Source organism: Cyprinodon tularosa, unplaced genomic scaffold, assembly GCF_016077235.1.
Source record: "Cyprinodon tularosa strain WSP-4 unplaced genomic scaffold, ASM1607723v1 ctg44, whole genome shotgun sequence".
Taxonomy (NCBI): Eukaryota; Metazoa; Chordata; class Actinopteri; order Cyprinodontiformes; family Cyprinodontidae; genus Cyprinodon; species Cyprinodon tularosa.
This window is the reverse complement of record NW_024039163.1, coordinates 2,339,611-2,360,125: the sequence shown is the minus strand read 5'-3', so window position 1 is coordinate 2,360,125 and position 20,515 is coordinate 2,339,611. Positions and strand designations below refer to the sequence as shown.

At 37.8% G+C, this 20,515-nt stretch overlaps 2 protein-coding genes across 2 annotated transcripts; one reads left to right on the top strand and one right to left on the bottom strand.

Annotated features, from left to right (window-relative positions):
- Nucleotides 1-5,166: 5,166 nt before the first annotated feature.
- Nucleotides 5,167-7,628, bottom strand: bhlhe41 (basic helix-loop-helix family, member e41). Its single transcript, XM_038299978.1, has 5 exons — nt 7,401-7,628; nt 7,246-7,312; nt 7,042-7,149; nt 6,844-6,955; nt 5,167-6,667 (listed from the first exon to the last, which is right to left on the bottom strand). Exons 1-5 carry the CDS (start codon nt 7,478-7,480, stop codon nt 5,760-5,762), a joined length of 1,275 nt encoding a protein of 424 aa, XP_038155906.1. The 5' UTR covers nt 7,481-7,628; the 3' UTR covers nt 5,167-5,759.
- Nucleotides 7,629-10,168: 2,540 nt separating this feature from the next.
- On the top strand, nt 10,169-19,428 carry sspn (sarcospan (Kras oncogene-associated gene)). Its single transcript, XM_038299979.1, has 3 exons — nt 10,169-10,520; nt 12,692-12,778; nt 17,714-19,428. Exons 1-3 carry the CDS (start codon nt 10,293-10,295, stop codon nt 18,071-18,073), a joined length of 675 nt encoding a protein of 224 aa, XP_038155907.1. The 5' UTR covers nt 10,169-10,292; the 3' UTR covers nt 18,074-19,428.
- Nucleotides 19,429-20,515: the final 1,087 nt, after the last annotated feature.

The window sequence follows — 20,515 nt, the reverse complement described above, 5'->3', positions numbered from 1 at the left end:
GTTGGCCCTGTTTCTGCATTGAAACATGTTCCAGTGGAAGGCCAAAAAAGGGCTTACAGTGTTTACTTTTTTTTTTATGGAGTATGAAATGTCCTCTTTAGAAACACTTGCATCTACTTCAAATGTTTGCCACCAGAGGTGGTTCTTCAGGCTACCTAACCATGCGGTGACTAGAGAGCTACCTCCTCCGGACATGACTCTGCTGTCCACCTTCATCTTAAGGACAAAGGACACTCTTTTGAGGACCAAGATTTTCACATTTTGGACAAAGAAGACTGATGTGTTGAAAGGGATGTGAAGGAAGCCATTTACATTAAGAGAGAAAAAAACAACCTTAAACAGAGGGGGAGGACTCAGGTTTCACCTTTCGTTGATTCCTTCCTGCTATCATCTCAGTTCACATCACCATACAGGTGGTCAAAACATCGCTCCTGTAAGCCAGGCCAATAACGACCCTAATGACCATTACCGAGGCATGGGCCAGTTTTGGTTCAATTTGCAGATCAAGAACGACCTCAATGTCTCTCCATTGCAAGGGGTGGACCTGTTTCAGTTCAATTTGCATGTTTTTTAGGCTAGAACAAGGCTTTTGTTGGGCTATTCTATAAGCCTAGAGCTCAACACTACTTCAGACGAAGCGAAACGTCTTCAAATTTGGACAAAAAATTTCAGTGATTTTGTTTTTTCTTATTTTGGCAATGGGTGACTGTAGTTCTTCACACACATCTTAATTATTTTCCTAAAAACTGTGTGAGACATACTGTTTACACACTGGAGGAAAGTTTAGACTAAAAACCTTTGAACTGAAGAGTTATCTACTTCTTTTGTTCCACCAATCTACTGCCCAACCACAACAGAAGTTCAACCTTCAGACCAGCAGAGGGAGACTTTTTCTCAGAAATAATAGTTTGTAGTATTTTATGCTTTGTTTCATTTTGAGTCAAAAAATCATATTTGTAGTTTTTATAGGTTATGATTTCAACCTTTTCTATGATCATTGTATTGAATAAATAATCTCTTCATAGTAGTCTCCTTTTTCTAAAAGAATTAGACAAATGTTTTTGATGTTTGTTGTTGTCGTGCTGGGCTGAAAAACATTTTAATGAAGCACATACAAGAGGAATATGATTAAATTGGCCTTTATGGGTGAGTCACTCCTGTGGAGGTTTTTTTAGTTTATGCACCAATTTTTGTTGGCTCGATGGAATCTTTTAAAAGAAGCTTTTCTAATCACTTCTACCTAAAGAAAGGTTTTTTCATCTGATGTCCTCCTACCTTCTTCACAAGTGTTCTCCAAATATATGTATAAGAAACTCAATTTGAACAGTGTTTATCTTGTCATGTTTAATGTCTGTTAAAAATGAAAAAGTGTGGCATGCATCTTTAGAATTCATTTGGTATGAGCAACACCCTTTCATTAGTCCCTTAACTATAAAGTATCGTCCATCTGTCTGTAATCTGACCTCAGCATGAATCCACCTGTTCTGTCTGACCTATAGAACATTGCTGCTTGAATAACACAGCAGACAGCTCAGGCGGAACGTTTTGGAGTTTTAAACTGGGTTAATTGTAAAATATATATATATATATATATATATATATATATATATATATATATATATATATATATATATATATATATATATATATATGCAGAGTTTGGCACATGTACACACCCTACAAACCCTGGGTATTAACTTATGCCCTCAGCCTTAACAAGGCAATCATTAACAATAGAAGCCCCTATAAGCTTGCAGTAACTTTGAAAAAGCTGCAGATATCCACCACCCAGGTGAGTAAGTCCATAGGTAAAGTGTATGTAATGTATTCCACAAGTGCATTTTGTTGTTGTTGCAACATATGGGAAAGTTGCAACAACAAAAAAAGTATTGGGAGTAAAAGAAAAAAAGTTGTAAGATGTTGTAAAAAAGCCATTGAAGACACAGTTAACAGAATGTGTTGTGATCAGAGGAGACCAATACTGAACTTTTTATTCTGCCTATGAGTGTGGTGAAAAACAGGACATCCACTCTGCTAGGCATGGCAGTGGCAGTATCATGTTATGGGAATTTTTCTTTTAACAGGAACCATTCAGGGGAAACTCATAATTTTAAACTTTTTGAAAACAGTACTAACACTGAGATGGGGATATTTGAAATGCTGACCACAGTAATCACACGTTTTATTGGAGGTGAAAGTTGTGTTGATCGATCAAATTAAATTCTAAAAAAAGAGAAAAAAAAGTGATTCATCATGAGTCAAAACTTGAAATGGTTTAAGTCTTTTAAGGCACATTGGATCATTGATAAAGTTTGTGGCTGCACTATAGAAAATTACATAAATACATTACATTTAACTTTTAAATAAGTTGTAACATCTGCATTTATGAAGTTTTTATATGTTACAGATATTATGATAGTGTAAATAAAAAGAAAACAATATTTGAAGTCTCATTTTTAAGTTAAATAAAACAATCATGTTACATTTATATAGCGATATGTAGAAAAAATATTTAAAGGTCAGGAAAATCTTAAAATCTATCAACCGTTTTTTTTTGTGTGGGATTTCACATAGAACTGTAGGATGCAAAATGTAAGCTTGAACTTTAGTCAGCATTGGTAGATCTGCTGGAAAAAAAGCCTGAGGCAATAAGCTTGAAGTGTTCAAATCTATCTATTAGCTGTAACTGCCTCATTTGGGGAAAACAGACAGACATGAGATATAAGTACAAAGAAGAACAGAATACTTTTGTGAAAAGAATAACTCATTGTTACAACAAGCACTTTCATGTTAAAAACTAAAAGACCCTAATCTTATTCTTAATCTTGCATATAGCCTCTAACAAGCAGGAGGCCTCTTTTTTCCATTAGACTGCACACACTGTAACCTTTCTTCATCAGCTTTTTATCACATGACGCTTTTGAAAAGCTTTGGCTTGCTGTACATTTTTCTGCTGAAAACTGACTGTTGAAACGTATTTCTTCTGCTAAAATAACAGCAATATTGTTTATTTATGACAGGTTAATTCAACTCCTCAGTATTTGTTGTTTTAAAGTCACTTTTACCTGCAAGACTATGAAGAAAATGAAAAGCAGAACACAACTCTAACAAAGTTTGATTTTTTTATATTTATTTTACAACTCATCAGCAATAACTTAGAACAGTTTACGTGTAAAGCGCAAAAGAAATGTGCACCAGTTGCTCAGGTAGGACTTTTAAAAGAAGAAAAAAAAATCTAGGGTCCTATACAACATTGACGAAACGTATACTTAATGGTATATTTGCAAAAAGCTATGTACAAAAAAATACACATGCTACTGTGTAGCATTGATAAAATCTTTGAGGCAAAAACCAACTGAGCAAAAATCACGAAAGCATTGAAATGTTTGCAAAACACAATGAAGTTTGTGCCTCTTCAGTGGCATGTGAAACAATAAAAAAACAAAGCAGAACATTATTACAGTTGCAGAATTTGGTAAAAATTAAAAAAGGAGCAGAAAAGGGTTCTTAACATGGCAATGACTACAGTTTTTCTCCCAGCTATGTAGGTTTTACAGAATGATTGCCTGAAGCATAGCAGGGAGCAGGTTTTACAAATCTCCATTTCCCATTAAAACATCTTTAAAACAAACAAGAAAAAAATAAACACTCAGCATTTACAGCATTAAAATCTATTCAAACTTAATTGGAACTCTCTGAAAGATAAACCTAAACACATCAGAGACCTACAGTGATCGACTTTCTGAAAGATAAGGTGACTGCTTAGGAGGGATGAAAAGCAGAAAAAAGTGCACTTAACGTCTCATCATCCTATATGGAAACTTGGGAAAGTACAGGTACATTCAATATCAAAGATCTATAAGGTGCTATCCTACAATGTTTCCCGGAGGTACAGGTTACTACAATGTTCTGGTCAAGAAAACTAGTTTAAGGGTCTCAGCTTCCAGTTATGTTCTCTCAACAGCACCGGCAATTGAAAGAAACATTTATGACAGGCTTAAGGATATCAGGCTCAGTTATAGATTGTTAAAACTGATCTTGTGTTTTGTTCAAGGTTGTATGGTGGCCATGTCAGTAACTACCCAGTCAATCTCAGCTAACCAGCCTCATGGAAAGTTGGAGTGAGGTAATGAGGAATACATGTCTTCCCCAGGCTTCTGTAGCTCACATTTACACTTCAGGCTAATATTTACAACCAAAGTTTCCCCAGTTCTTATTTATAAGCAGAGGTCAGTTTCAGCTCTCACACCTGCATGGGTGTCACTGAGGGGGTCCCAAGGGGGGCAGTGGCCTCTGCTACAAATGTATTAGTCAGACATTCTTATTTGTTATGAAAGGATTTATGAGAAAACAGGGTATAATTACATTTATCAGCTGATTTGTGGTGTAATTACTTTACAACACGTAAAATGTGCCATCAAGAAATCCATACACAGATCTTTTTTTTTTTTTTTTTTTTTGTCAACAATAAAAAGGTCCCTGAATAAAACTCTTATTTTTCTCTTTTTGTTTTAGTGTGCCACCCCAAGATTATCAGTGCTCCCCTTTTCGTAACTTTCTGGAGACATCCATGCATGTATGAGATGTGTTATAGTTGGAACATTGTGCACTGCTGTGTAGGTTACTTAGAGATTTGGAAACAATGCTTCCATGTCAAAATATTTTATCAAATAGGATTTAAGGAAAAGAAAACCACAAGTATCTGCAGCACAGCACAGCCGTGACGTGTCAATCATTGTCGATAGTCATTCAGATTGTTTAACACAAGCAGAAGTGCAAAAGGCACACAAAATTACAACTGTATGGAAGGCAAATCTCATCACTTTAAAAAAGAAAACATGGTATACTAAATGTCATACTTGTAAGTTTCTGTCATTGTTGTGAGTTTCAGAGTCATCAATATTTACTATGAAATATGAACTATGTAATTATTAAATTGTTAATTATAATTTTTTTTATGTAAGGGTGCATTTTAAGGTCAGAATAAAATTTTTTAAACTGAAAACTTGGATTTTCTTTTCAAAAGTCAACATTTAACTAATTTTAATCTCAAAATTCCAACTTTTAAAGACTAAATTATGTTTGAAAATATATATAAAGTTGAAGTTTTAACTGTTTGACGTCCAAATTATCTTTGTGTCTCATAGTTATGAGTTTAGAAGTAACACAACTGACTTCAGATGTTGAAATTATGAAGTTAATATGACTTTGTATCTAATTTGTAATAAATAGGTAAATAAAAAAACTATTTGAACTATTTTGTTATTTTTTTTAACAAACCATTTCCTATACTTGCATTTCATAATCATTATTCTAAATGTTCTAAAAACCAGCTTGCTCAGGGGCCTGGTGCCCATCTCCAGCAGTAACTGGATATAGGCTGATTCAAAGCAACTATAAATAAAACACTCATACCTAAATAGCATGATCACTAATCAAACAGCATCATTATCTAACTGTGGGAGGAAGCCTGAGTACACAAACTTGATGCAGTCTGGGATTTGAACCCAGAACCTTCTTGCAGCTGGGCAACACTGCTACAGTGCAAATGACTTTGTATCTCAAAACAATGACATTTCAGCCCATATTATTATACCATGTTTCATTCATACTTTAAAATGGCAGATCTGGGCTTCCATACTGCTGTCCCCTGCTGCCCCAAGATATTGTATACATGATAACCTACCCGTTTCAAAAGTAGCCTGAATAATAAAAAAAAAAAATGTAAATACAGAAACTCAGAGAGGTACATAGACTTATTAGCTGGTCTGACAGGCAGAAAACTGCTCCTGTGGGCTATTCTTGCTGTCTGGGGACGCGTCATCTACGTCATCCTCTCCGTCGTCACTCAGGGGAGTTTCCTCGCACTCCTCAGGTGAGCTCGCCCTGGTCTCGCGTGATGATCCAGTCTCGTCTTGAAGCTGCGAGTCTTTGGGGTGAGCGGCGATGTGCGCAGAGAGACCAGGGAAAGCGGCAGCTGCCGCCGCGGCCGCTGCTGCTGACGCGTGCGCCGGATACAGCCAGGGGAACGGAGACGCAAGGGCGGCCGCTGCTGGGTACATGTACTTTTCAATGTTGTTTTTGTCAAAAAAAGGCATACATGACGCCGCTGCTGATGGATTGATGAAGTAGAAAGGCATGCAAATGGGTGTCTGTTGTACACCACTTATTCCCATCAAAGAGTTCATAAACGCCACATCTGGCCTGGTCGGGTCCCCGGCAGACCAGCACATTTTAGCTTTCTTGGGCACTCTGTCACCTCCAAACTCTTGCTTAATTTTCACCGCTTTGTTTCGCTCACATTCTTTATCTTTCCTTTCGCTTTTCTCTGCCTCCCCACCATATCCACTGTCCGTGTCTGTGTCGTTTTCGTTAAACTCCCCTCCCTGGGTCCTTTGGATGACAGGGACGCAGTTGGCCTGACCCTCGGACTTTTGCGCATTCTGCGCGTCCCCGGCGGGTAGCTGATGCTTGAGCGGCGGAGCATCAGGGTGGAACTGCGCCAGCACCTTGTGGAGATGGTTGATCAGCTGTGCGCATCTCTGTTCTCTGGCGGTCCAATTCTCAGCTTGGCTCAGGTATTGCAGGACCTCTTTGGCGCAGGTCTGGAACCCAGAGTGGAACGCATCTAGATCAGCATGGATGGGGGGTTTCATTGAGCGATCTCCTACGGGGGAAAAAAAGTTGAAAGAGTGACCAATTACATTTATTTATTAAGAATCATCTTAATTTTCAGTCTGCTTTTTAAGCTCAGAAAGTTATTTAAATGGGAAGATTACGCACACAGATGTTTGGTTTTTCTCCCCAGAAGTATCCATCCTAATCATTTAGATGAGTTCTTACCATTCTGCAAAGCGATGATCTTCTGGTGCTGCTGCTCAGTGACAGCAGTCAATGCGTTCAGATGCTTCAGCGTTAACTCCAGAACAACCGCTTTCTCCAAATGCCCGAGCGTCTGTTGGGATTAAACAATTTCAGCTGAGTCCGCGATTTCCAGAGCGCGTCAAAACTTTTTTTGTTAATGGAGGGTCCTGATCTCACCGACAGCTTCAGATGTTCGGGCAGTAGATCCTTAAGTTGGCCGATACATTCATTTATCCTGTCTCTCCTCTTCTTCTCTATGAGCCGATGCGGTAACTTGTATGCGTCCTGCTGACAGAAATATAACGATGGAGTTAAACATTTGATTTCCTTCATGGGTTGTACTTTAAAATCATGACTGGTATAAAACAAATCAGCGCGCACCTTCCCGCCGTCCTCCCTCTTTATGCCTCGTTTAGATTTGCACATGTAGAGCGGAGGGAAATCCATACTGTAATATAAAGGAAGCGCCACTATTAATAAATAGGATGTATCATTTTTTTATTAGTTTTATAGAGTTTGGCAAAAGGGAATCTTACCCCAAAAAATCCGTGTGCTCCATGAACTGCCTGTCCTGTAAGTGCGGTATCCTTTCATCCATCGCCTCTCTGCAGCTCATAAACTGGCTCTTTGGTTTTTTGTTTTTTTGGAGGGGACAAATGTTTTGTTGCTTTGCGGTTCAAACCCGGGAGATGGTGCGCAGAGTGTGTCCTCCGGTGGAGCTGCGGTTCAGACTGATGTCTGGAGAGAGAAGCCGGAGCTGCCACTTTGCAAAAAAAAAAAAAAAAAAAAAGCGCTCAGCTCTGCTGTCAGAGCGCACGCGCGCCGCTGGCTGGGAACAGCTTCCGTCTCACGTGTTGGCTGCACCAGCGCAAAGTCCAGTAATTACTACTCTGTGTGTGTGTGTCTGTGTTTGTGTATGTGTGTGTGTGTATATGAGGACTACAGCAGCTAATTGTGTCGCTCTTCCTGCAGTGATCTGCTGCGCGCCGTTACGACCTGAAACGTGATTCATGCGCAAAATGCATGAATGCAGGTAAGAGCTTTTGGAAACGGATCAAATGGTTTTTTTTTCTTTGTTTGCACTCAGCACTAACTGCTATAACTTTACAACTGGAGTTGATAGGAATGATTTATTACCTGATAATAGTTAATAATCTGAAACATAAAATCAAGAAATAATATCCAAATACCTCTATAAATCTATATATTTTATAGAATTTCCTCTAGATGTGTTTAATAGTCTATATAAATACAGATTGTATCACATTGATTAAATATACATATATGTATATATTTTAAACCAGTTATTTACACTTTATAAAAATAAATTACATTTCTCACATTTCAGTTAGAAATATGTATAGCAGAAAAGTCAGAATAATAATTTGCTCTTATTTTTATTTCCCAGTTAGAAGTTCACAAACATTCCTTAGAATGTCCATCTTTTGGGAAATCCCAGCTGGTAATATAATAAAATAAAATAGTTAAATGGAGGGCCAGATGATGTATTCCAAGGAAAAGCCTCAACACACTGCTTCCTTGTGTGAGATCTATTATAATCTAATGACAGGGTTTTATTTTAAGCCTAAATGACCCCGGAACAAAAGCAAAAGATGTTGTAAAGAGCCTGTTAATTTTATCATTAAGTAAGCCCGGTTTGCCTCTATGGTTTTAAAATGCCTCATTACAAACAAGAGGGAATTACTTCAAAAGCAACATTAAAAAGATGTATTAAAGTTAGCTAATTTACACACAAAGCAAGTACCTTTTTTGAGGGTAGAAAATAATCCTTTAATAAAGCCGAGGGAAAGAGATTAATGTTTATTAGATAGATCATGACCTGGATTTACTTTACTATTCTAAATGACCAGGAGGTGTGAATATTGAAGATCATAGTGATAAAAGAGAAGACAAGATTCATTTTAGTGCAACATTTACGTATTTAGGATTATGTCAAGCCTCACAGAGGCTGTTGCCTTGCAGCAAGTTCGGGGTCTTTCTTCATGGAGTTTGCATGTTCTCCCTGAGCATGCGTGGGTTCTCTTCAGGTACGCCGGCTTCCTCCCACAGTCCAAAAACATGGTTAATTGGATTCTCTGAATTGTCCTTAGGTGTGAGTGTGTGCATGAGTGGTTATGTGTCTGTTTTGCCCTGCGACAGACTGGCGACATGTCCAGGTTGTACCCCGCCTCTCGCCCATACACTTTAAGAGATAGGCAGTGGTCACACCATGAACCTGACAAGACTAAGCAGGAGAAAATGGATGGATGGACGGATAGATAATTATGTCATAAATAAATGACTAGACACTTCTGAATAAGCCCTTAAATGTATAATGTAACTGCATCACAATTCTAAAGTTATACCATTAATTTAAGCTTTGATTTGATATTGTGAGTCTATGCTGCAAGTGGCAACGTGTTCAGAAGGGGGAGTCGGGGCAGCAGCCTATCTGTTGGACTGGACCCATCAGGCCAGACATAACGTCTACCATGCAAAAAGGCCACCCATGAACCTTTTGCTACTTCATCAAAAGTATTTACTTGGATCTCTTTCTAAAGATACTGAAAACTGCAGAGGGAACACCCCACCTGTCAGTGGTCATAATGTTGTGCCTGATCTCTGTGTGATCCGTAGGAGTTAAGTGTGTGCAGCTTGTTGTTGTGCGCACCTGCAGGGTTGTCCTCCCGAGCTGCGTTGTCAGTAACCATGGCAGCGGCCCAGCTGTGTGCACAAACACGTGCTTAGCTTTGTGCTTCTTTGTTAATCTCTTAGTCACTCTTTTTCTACGCCATTTAAATAACACAGTTTGCAGTAAGTTGCATTCATTATGACCTGTGGGACCTTATATCAGAGACACTTGCTACTCTTTTGTACATTTAAGTATTCCTTTCTGAGCCTTTGTAATGCCCTCACATGCCTGGTGATCACATTACTTCTCCTGTTAGTCATGTGACTGTTTTCTGGCTGGCAGCATATGGCTCTTGTGTAACAAGGCTGACACAAAGAGTGATACAGTCACTGCTGCTGTTTAACCAAGTGTGACCTCCTCTCTCTCTTGGCTTTTTATTAACTCATACCTGCTGATTTCCCCTGTACTTTCCCTGTGTTATCCTTAGAAACCTCCTCTGTGTCGTGTGTTGGAAGCCCCCTTTGCCTCTCACCGCCTCCCCCTTTCCTCCTCTTCCTTCCCCCCTCAGCATGTTGCCTGTTCTATATGTGGCTTGGGAGCCGGTGTGGGAACCCAGTCCAAATGTTTTCCATATTAGTTCAGAGCCTTCTCTGTTTTCAAATAGCAGCTTAGCTAGGCTTGGTAAAGGCAGACGGGGAGGGGAAGGGAGGGGAAGCAACAGAGAGGCACATCCACCTCAAACACTGAACAGAAAAAAAGTCTCAAACAGGGAAAGAGTGTTAAAGCAGGAGGAAAAATGGGACAGGGACAGAAACGTTCCTCTGACAACAAACAGAGCCAGAAGAATAGAGATGCCAGCCCAGCACCAGAGGACGGTAAAAGGTGCAGAGTCTGTCGTTTCCCTCTGCTCGTCGCCCTGCTGCAGCTGCTGCTAGGAGTGGCTGTCACAGCCGTGGCCTTCCTCATGTTGGCCATCAGCTCCTCACTCATAGCCCGGGAGACTTCTCACTGGGCTGGGATCACTGTAAGCTCTGACTGCATCCTCCTCTATAAGCTACTTGTTTGCATGGAACATGAATATCCCATATTTTATATTGCATGACCCACAATTCATGGCGACAGTGTCTCCCAACACCCTTGGCAGGGCGACCGCAGACTTACATTGAAATGAACCTGTCTGAATGCATATCCATAAGCCTCTGATCCCTCTCAGCAGCATGGTTCTGCATGTTCTGTTGTTTGCATTTGAAGCTCAAGGAGCTTTAAGGATCCTGGGAGGTGAGCCAAACCATCCAATTCCAGGGTACTGTCTTCCAGCCACCTCATGAGCACATTAGCAGCATCTGAAACCCTGCAGTTATTTGGTGTCAATATGTTTTCATTCCTTCATCTGCATATTTGCAAACTTGAAAGCAGAAATAAAATCAAGCATTTTTTTTTTCATAATTTTTACGCTACTTTGGTTAAGTTTTTTTCTTTAGATTTCCACACATATCACAAATACCTTTTGTTTAATGTTACAAGCATTAGAATGGATAGCCCTGCTGTTTTAATGTAACCAGAATTATGCCAAATTTTCATATATATTTTAAACATAAAAATCAAAACCTCTGAAAATGTTGTATTTTTCCCATATCCGGTCAACTAAGAGGTTTAATAAGGGACATCAGTAATCAGGGATAACAATGTGGAGAAACAGAAACAGTGGAGTTATAAAACAATAATTTCCACCCATTTAGAGTTAAAAAGACACTAAGACTGTCCACCGAAAACTCTGCAAGAGCTTCCATCAGAGAAGCAACCTGGAGCCCAATAGGAAATAATTATAGCTCAGGGTGGAAAGTCAGTTTGGTATCAATAACTATTTGTCCTGCACTCCACCAAAATGTAATATTCATGGAAGAATTGCAAGGGGAGAGAAATGTGGTGGGGTCAACCTAGATGTAAATTTCATTGAACACAGAGCTGTGTTGCATGGTGGAGGTAGTATTATGCCTGTGGGGCTTCATGACACCTCCACCAACACAGCATGTTAATGTTAGCTTTCTTCACCTTCCACAGCAGGGAAACAAACATGAACATAAGCAGCACTGCAATGGAATAGCTGGCAAACTGTATTTACATGTATGTGTCACATTGACCTGGTCCATGGGTTAGGGCTCCCTGGGGGACTTGCAAGGACCAAGGTGGGGGGTAGGTGCAGATGTTTTTTTTTTTACTTCTGCTGGCTAAAACCAACAGCAGAGAACTGGTTGCTGTGAAAAGATGCTCCACACACTTAGATTTTTCTAGAAATCTGAAATAAAAAACAGCTCTCTCTCTCTACAAAAGCTGCTTATTCCATATAATCTGATATAGATAGAAACCTTCCATCCACGGCGATATGTATTTGTGTAAGGCTTGCCTTGAAAAACCACCAAAACTCCAGTAAAGTATCATTAAAGTTTCCCTATTTTGCATTTTCCATCCCACCTTTATTTCGAATCATGGTTTGCATCAATATTTTTTATGTAGTATGCACCTTTTTTTCTGATTTATAAAAATACATCTCATGCAAAGACACTAAGTTCTGGTGCTGAAATGTTAAAAAATGTGAAGAAGTAAAAAAAAAAAAAAAGCTTGAATAGGTAGAGTTTTCATAAGGCCTCAGGGTCACACAAACATGTTTTTCCCGTTTTGTGCTGTTATTCGGCCTATCACAGATGCCATCGGCTCTGGAAAACATCCCTCGACACCAACATCCCGAGTTAGATCCTCACGAGATTCAGCAGAGTGAAAAACATTGAGGTCATCGAGAACTTTCCAGAGAATCCTGGGTGCTTAAGAACCTGGGAAAAACATTCAAATATGATGCTGCACGTCGGTCACAAGACTCCAATTGCACTGAAGAGATAGAGTGCGAGTCTCTGTGTGTTGTGTGTGTGTGTGTTGTCAGAAAAGAAAGGAGAAAAGCAAAGTAATGAAATCAGACAGCTGATTACTGCTGAATCATACAGTATTATGAGGCAAATAAAGAGGAGTTAATTGTTTTTTTCCGTATTTATACGTTACCTTGCCTATAATGCAATATACAATGGCAATAAATAATACCATATTAAAGAACTTTACATTGTTGAAATGATAACCACACCTTTTTTAAATGCAGATTCTTTTACCTGACTGAATAACTTTTTATATATTTTCTTGCTGTTGCAGCTTTGTTTAGCTTCTGTCGTTGGGTTCGTCCTCTACTTCATCACCTACCAGCCAGATGAGAGAACATCTATGCAGTTTATTGTCAAGGTAAGTTGACATCTATTAGATTGAAATTAAAATACAATGCAAGCATAAAAAAGGTACCTGAGGGAGAAAGGTGTTGGCTGATCTGTGCAGAGAACATCGACTTATCCAATCACATAGGCTGTTGTAGAGAATATAACTGTATTCCTGTACGAAAGTGCTCCACAGGGATTGGTATGAGTAGCAGAGCACTTTTCTTAATGTGACTTGATTGTACAGCTTAATTAGCCACACAATGCATGCAGTTGGATTTTCCAAGCAATTAAAATCTGTCCACTGTTGTTCTTTTTCCAAAGAGGGATTTCTTTTTTTTCTTTATAGAGCTCCCTTGTGTACACCATGTTTAAATATGTAAACTCTGAAGGATGTAAAGATGACTCAAAGCGCTTTAAAACATTTTTATATATTTGCTCCTTTTTACTGAAATTTAAAGTATGAGCTTTCCTCGTTTACATTTTATAAAGCACAGAGTGATATATAGGGCTGGGTATTTTTGCCAAAGTCCTGAATCGATTCGATTTTGATTCATAGGGTTCTAAATCGATTAATTTCGATTTGATCTGTTTTTACAATAACGAAAGTGGTTCAACTGTGTTTAAAAATGCTCCTGCATTTTATTTTCTCCTGCCATATTAAACACTAAGTGCAAACTTGTAAATCAGACAGTTTAAACTTGAGATGTGAACAAAACGTGACACAGAGGGGACACGGCAGAAGTGTGAACTGCATGAGCTGCAGCGTTGTCTGTAACAACTACAGGGTGTTTGCTGGTCAGCCCCCATTTGTTAATGTCTTCAGTCAACCTATTGGCTATATTTGCAGCTTGAAGTAATCTTGAGTGCATCTTTCCTGCTCATTTGAATGTGAAAGTCACGTGTGACTATAAAATTAATCGATCTCATTCCCTAGACATCGATTTTGCAAAAATGTACAGGAAGCTATTCAAAATCAATTAAATTGATTTTTTTATCCAGCCCTAGTGATATATATAAAAAGTTCCCTCACCGAAAGATCCACCTGTATTGGTCATTAAGATCCAGAAAAAACTAAATACCTCTCCAGGTCTCCAGGCATGCATCCTTTGTCACCATTAATCGTTCAGAATGTATCGCAGGCAAAGCACCCTGCTGTTAATTATATGAACATCAGAGCACCTTTCTCCAGCCCTTGAAGCAAATGTGCTGTAATTTATGATGCGCTTTGCTCCAATAGCTTCATTATTTTCCTTCTTGCGTAAGGAGAATAATGTTTTTTTTCCAGGCAGCTAACTTTATTTCAGTTGTTCTGTGCAGAGGACAAATGTACATAAATAAGCCGAATCAACAAGTAATTCAGTGTACTCCATTTGCTTTGTTTTGTTGTACTCATGTCATTTTGATTATGTTTTACACAATGCTTGTTGATGCACCGCCTCTACATGCATTTAATGCCTTTTTACATTCGGTCACATTACACACACAAACTACACTATACTGTAATTTGATTTAATGTGACAGAAAACATTACTTCACACTAATTAAAGAGTGAAAGGAAATGCTATAAGTTTTTTTTAATCTTCTTTATTCTTTTGACAGTTAAGAATTTGATAAGGTCAGCTTCCCCATGGCAGGAGAAGTGGAGCATACCAGGTTAATGGGCTTTGGTATAATAAAATAGAATAGAATACAAAATCCCTTTATTGTCCCACAATAGGGAAATTGTGGTGTTACAGCAGCAGCAAAAGGTTATAGCAGAAGTTGTCACACAATGTGGACCTTAGAAAAATGTATAAAAATAACAGAATAAGTGAGTTAGGAAAATAAAAAAATAAAATACTGTACTGTACAGTGTTTTTACAATATATACTATGTATCTGGGGAATAATTAATCAATAAAGAGACATTTTTTATGTAGTGGATAAGTGTATGAGGATATATGAAAAATAGCAGCAAACATCAGAGATGTGAAAAAATGACAGCAGTATTTTATTTCACTGACTAAGACAGAAACTGTACAAAAATCAGTATCAATGTAGTGACTTATTGATGTTGTTTGGAACCGTGGTGGTTATAATGTCTTACAGTAACTGGGAGGAAGGATCTTTGACAACGTTTCCTTGTGCATTTAGGGTGCAGGTGTGCACTTGTTTACCCCTTTGCGATTTTGGCTTACCATGAGTAACCTTCTCAGTCAAATGTATTGATGATTGTCCAAAAGTGGACATACAATGACTGATTATTAAACAAAAACTATTTTACTAAATCTTTTAACCTTAGCATTTAATTCTTAGGAGTTTATTCTTTCCATGTCAAATAAAAAAACAATTAGTATGTTGCTTGGAAGTGAGTAAGGAATCATAATAGATACGAAATAAAATCATATTACAAACCTGTATTTATAAACTGGAGCTCCTCTGAGTAACTCCCCTATAATCACCTTTAAACTTGATAAATTGGGAACAAAATACAGAACAAAAATTGGAATTAAACTGACTTGTTCAGTTTTACTTTGTTTTTTATCCAGACACCAGCTCTGATAGGTCAGTGTGAAAAACAGCTGATACCAGGCTGTTCTCTACTTCCAGTTTGTTCTTCTGCCTCATTTTGGTGAACTTAAAAATATAAGAAAAAAAAGCAAAACTTTTTGGTTGATAAAAGTTTTTTTAATTTTTCAATATGGTCCTTCCAAAGTAAAACTGTCCCAGCAGTATTTTATACCACTAAGGGTATGTGTACTCTACATGCTCTACATGACAAACTGAAAAAAATTGACTCAGTATGTTTCAAAGAATTGATTTGTTCTTCGGCACTCTTCCATAAAGTCTATATTTGTTGGGTAAACAGCTTACAGATTCTCCCTCCTGACCTCAGGAAATCATTCAGTCATCTTCAGTTGACACCAGCCTCTTCTTTGTTTGTCTATAATCTATAATATTATTGTTACACATACATATGTCTATTGTTCCTTGGTTTTTATGATGCTGTTTGTTCACTTATGTTTTTTAACAAACATCCTGGGCTTTCTGAGAACGACTAGATTGATACTATAAGATTAAATTATACAAATGCTGCCTTTTTAAAAACCCCTAAAGGGATTTTGCACTTTTTTTTCATTGTACCATACTAGAAAGGTGAGAGTGAACAGACAGCACACTGTTAAGTATATTGGAAGAAGTGTGGATTTTTTTCCTTTTGAAATCCATCTTTCATGTTCTCCCTACTTTATTGCTAGTCTATCTAATTAAAAACATGATCAACTTCAAGGGGTGTGAACACTTCTAGGTGGGGATTATCATAAGGGTTGTAATGTTGAGAGTTGAATAAAGTAAATATTTACTTTCATGGTTTAAAATGATTCATTAGATGATGTTTTTACACAGTGTTATTCGATTTAGCATCTTAGTTTCACATCCATGCAGCATGTCCACTTAAACCTTTGTATGATATTGCAAAATGAACATAAACACCATTACAAATCACGCTTAATTCATCACTTGCATAATTCCCCAACAGAGACTAAAACGTGTTGGAGAATGAGAGCTCCTGTTATATAACGGCTGGATTAAAATGAAAGGTTTAGCGTTATTGAGATTGAACAATTGCATAAACAAGAAAAGGCCTCTGTTACATTTTGCAGATGTATTTTTAGACAATCTCTGCAGGTCAGAATACCGATGCAGGACGTCCATTAACACTGCCTGGCAGTGTGTCGTGACTCATGTCTCCTCTGTGCTAAAAGCTGAGCTCCCACCCTGAGGGTCAGAGCTCGCCCTGCAGTGTTGTGGGTAATCTCTTTGAACTGAATTTTTTTTTAGCAGGCACAGAGCCAGAATTTCAGTTTCTAAGCCCCACGTTTGGCACTATGTGGTGATCATGAGACAACAGACTGAAGCAAAAGGCAGATTATATATAAATATATAAAAATGCACTGGTTCAAGTACAGTTTTCTTTTCTTTTTTTCTTTACTTAAACTTGTAAGTAAATTTGTTTTGAAGGATGAGAATGTCTACAGCTTGGTGATTAAATTATAGCACAACCAAACGTAAAAAAAATGTAATTGTGTCCAAGGTTGTAGCTTACAATAAGAATATTTCTTTTTGTGTTGGAAATTGACTAACATTTTTTTGAAAAGTACAAAAGCTACAAACAAGCAAACAGCTAAAAGTGCAAACAAAAATAAGCAACAATGACTTTTGGAAAGCCAAACCCAAGGCTCGTCGCATAGGACAATGTTTACCAAAGACAAAAAAGGGATTCCGAAATCGTTATCCTGAATTTTAGCTTATAAATAGGGTATTAAACTTAATCAGAAAAAGATAAAAAGTTAAGAAAATATTTTCTAAATCAAGAAAAATCTGGCAGCATTCATTTAGACGTAACTTCTGTTGCGTTTCTGTGATGTACATAGGCATGCATCAGCATGTTCCTCCTGATAATTATATACATTAACAGGGTGGCCCAATTTATATTAGCATGCAAGACAGTGGATCTCAAGTCTGAATTTCAACCACAAAATCTGATTATTTTCCTCATAAGGGTTAAAAAGCAAAGCTTGATTATTGTAGCTGTCAAAGCCACATTTAAAAGACACCATCTGTCTGTCAACTAAATTAAGTAATAATTTAGTCAGTCTGCAGTTAGCTCTCCCCTACAACATATCGCCTTGCCCTAAAAAGTCACCTTAGGCTAATTCAATGCATTTGTTAAATAGATTGAAAAAGAAATATTTATACTATTTGAAAAAAGCGAGTGGGTTTATTTTTTTAGGGGCTTATGTAAAATAATCCTGTGTAATCTCCTGCGTAATCTACGAATGGATTGTGACACTGCTTTCTAACTTTAAAAACTTAAAGCCCACTGACAACATTGGTCATGTTAGTGGTCTGGCTGTTCACTCCCTGTCCTAGTGAAGTGACCTAGCAAATTGTTTATTTCTGCTGTATTCCTCCTCTCCCACCAGCTGCTGTACTTTGTCCTGTGCACCATCGGCCTGGTCATCTCATTGCTGGTTGTGGCGTTTGCTGGACACCACCATTCCCAGGCCAGCAGCTTCAACTGCCAAAATGCGGGAGTGGACTGTGTGTGTGTGCTGGATCAAAGTGACCCGATAGCCCGCACTTTTAACTACCAAGGGGCCGGCGATTGCGAGGCGATCACCAGCACACTGACCTTTTACTTCCTGCTCCAGATCCTGCTGAACCTCGCCCAGGCGCTGGTCTGTGCCACCGGAGCCTTCATCATGTGGAAGGATCGCTACCAAGTCTTCTTTGCCGGGATACAGATCCGATCTCCCTCCACCCAGCAGTGGCAAAAAGTTTAACCCACTGAGAATGACTATGGTCAGTCAGAGTAAAACAAGAACCCTGATTTTTAGAGTGTTAGACTCTCCAGAACAGGGCCTTTTTTGTGTGTAGTTAGTGTGTACTTCCTTTTAAAAATCTGTTACAGACAGGTGACAAATTAGAGGAATAATGTTGAAATGTGATACTGCCTCTGAACAGTGTGCAGGACCTTAAAAGTAAGAAAACCAGGATATTTTATACACCTACTCCTCATTGCAGCAAAAAATCTATTAAGTATTCGCAGCCAACAGGGGATATGGTGTCACCTCAGCTGGTTGAGGTTACATTAATATCAGAGTTTCAGTGTTGTAATGAAAGTAAAGTAAGATGACAAACATCGAGGTTTAAATAAAACACGTTATTATCCAACCAAGAGGAAGTTTGATCTTTAGAGGAACCTTCCTTCCTAAAGGGATGTTTGCTGGGATTGCTTTTTTTGTTTCCTGCAAAAGTTCACCTAATAGTTTCAGTAGAGATCATTATTATTAAGTTGAAAAAACAAAACAAAAAAAAACAACAACAAAAAAACATATTTTCAGCAAATCATTGAATTTTATGCTTCTATGGACAGAGGCCGCTATCCTGGAGGACACGTCTCACTTCCTAACAAAGTATTGCATCACCAGATCAAGTTGATTGACCAGAAAGATTTTGTTCTGAGCTATGCAGCCATCTCCTGATTTTCTCACTTTATGATAACATTTTCCTTTAATTTGTCATGCATCTGTAGTTAGAGATATTGTGGTGCTAGCGTTTTACACAAAACTTTATACTTGCAGTTTCCATTGTTGCCAAGTGTGGATATTATGCATCCAAACACAAAATATATATATTTTTTAAATATTGTACATTACTTTTGCTTTGTTTCTAAATATTTTTGATATATTCCTGCTATGTGCACAGACTACAATCCCAGACACATACCAGAAAGCAGTATTTTTTTTTTTTTTTTTTTTTTGCTGAAAATACTGAAATTGTGCACAATTTCTATGGATTCTTTGTAGCTGGGATTTACTAATCACAATTAGTTGCCTCAGTGATCCTTTTGCTCTGTACCTTTTTATTTTCTATAAAAGTGATGGTTTAATGCATACAATCTGATTCTGCTTTAGTATCGCAACTGATATTTTTATTTATACCTGCAGCACTTTGGGCGCCTTGTTTGTTAAAGTGCTTCATAAATAAACATTGACTGACTGATTCTTTGGTGCCAGCATGAGCTGGGTTTAGAGTTTACCTTTTGCAAAGTTATAATTTTTAAATTATATTATTACAAGCTTTAAAATAGGATACTCCCATAGTGAAATGGTAAAATAAAGCATTATCGAAGTTCCATTGTTCCTACTTGAATTCATCTATGTTTAACTCAGATACTTGTCTAATTAGTTGATTGGTCAATAACTACATTTTGTTTTTTTCCTGTTTGTTCATAGTGAAACATGAAAATCACTATGATCATTGTTTCACTATATTTTCATAGTGAAACAACTATTTATCAAAGAGGGGAATAACTTTTTTACAATAGGCAAGGACAGTTGGGATATATATATATATATATATTTTAAGTAATTGGAATAACATTAAAATCTGACTTTTTAATCAATTCAGCTTTGTTAGCTGAACAAAAATCAGTTTGATTATTTCAAACACAAGAGTAAAAAAATCATTACTTAAAAAAGCAACCAAAACAAAAACAGAGATGGGAAAGGGTCTACTATGTACTGTTTCCTTTTGAACAGTTTGTAGGTTGAAAAGCTTGTCATGAGTCCTGTAACAGTCTAGGCAGATATCACCTCATTAGACTGGAAGCAGAACCAAACTGAGCTCATGGTGGAGAAGGATGCAGTGCCAGTCACCAGCATGACTCTGGGGAATCAGACAGGCAGCTGGAGAGACATAACATCCTCTTTTTTTAAATGTGTGTTCATTTACACATGGCAAAGCCAAAAGGAGAAAAAAAAAGGGAAAACAAAAAAATATATACATTAGCTTTAATTGTTTTTAGCTCTCAGAATTGTGACTCTAATGAACAGCAGAAAATCGACACGTACAGGCCTATAAATTTTAAATTTTATGCTGACATTCTTTATAGAGAATAGATGTTATGTTTCTTTCTGGGGAAAATAAGAAGCCCGCTGAATGGGAAAATGTTGACCGGGCAGCCATGCTGGAGGAAGAGCTCTGCAGGCATAGATTCTTTACTCAAACAAGACCAAACTGAACTTTTCTGACCTACATGCAAAACACCAATGAGAGACAGAAAATATACACCACTAAAAAAGGTGAAAGCAGCCTTTTCTTCTTGATGAATCTTGGTGGCAGCATTCTGTTATCGGATGTTTTTCATTACAATGGAAAGAAACTTGTCAGAAATGAGGAGAGGATGGATGGGGCTAAAAACAGGGAAATAAATCCTGGAG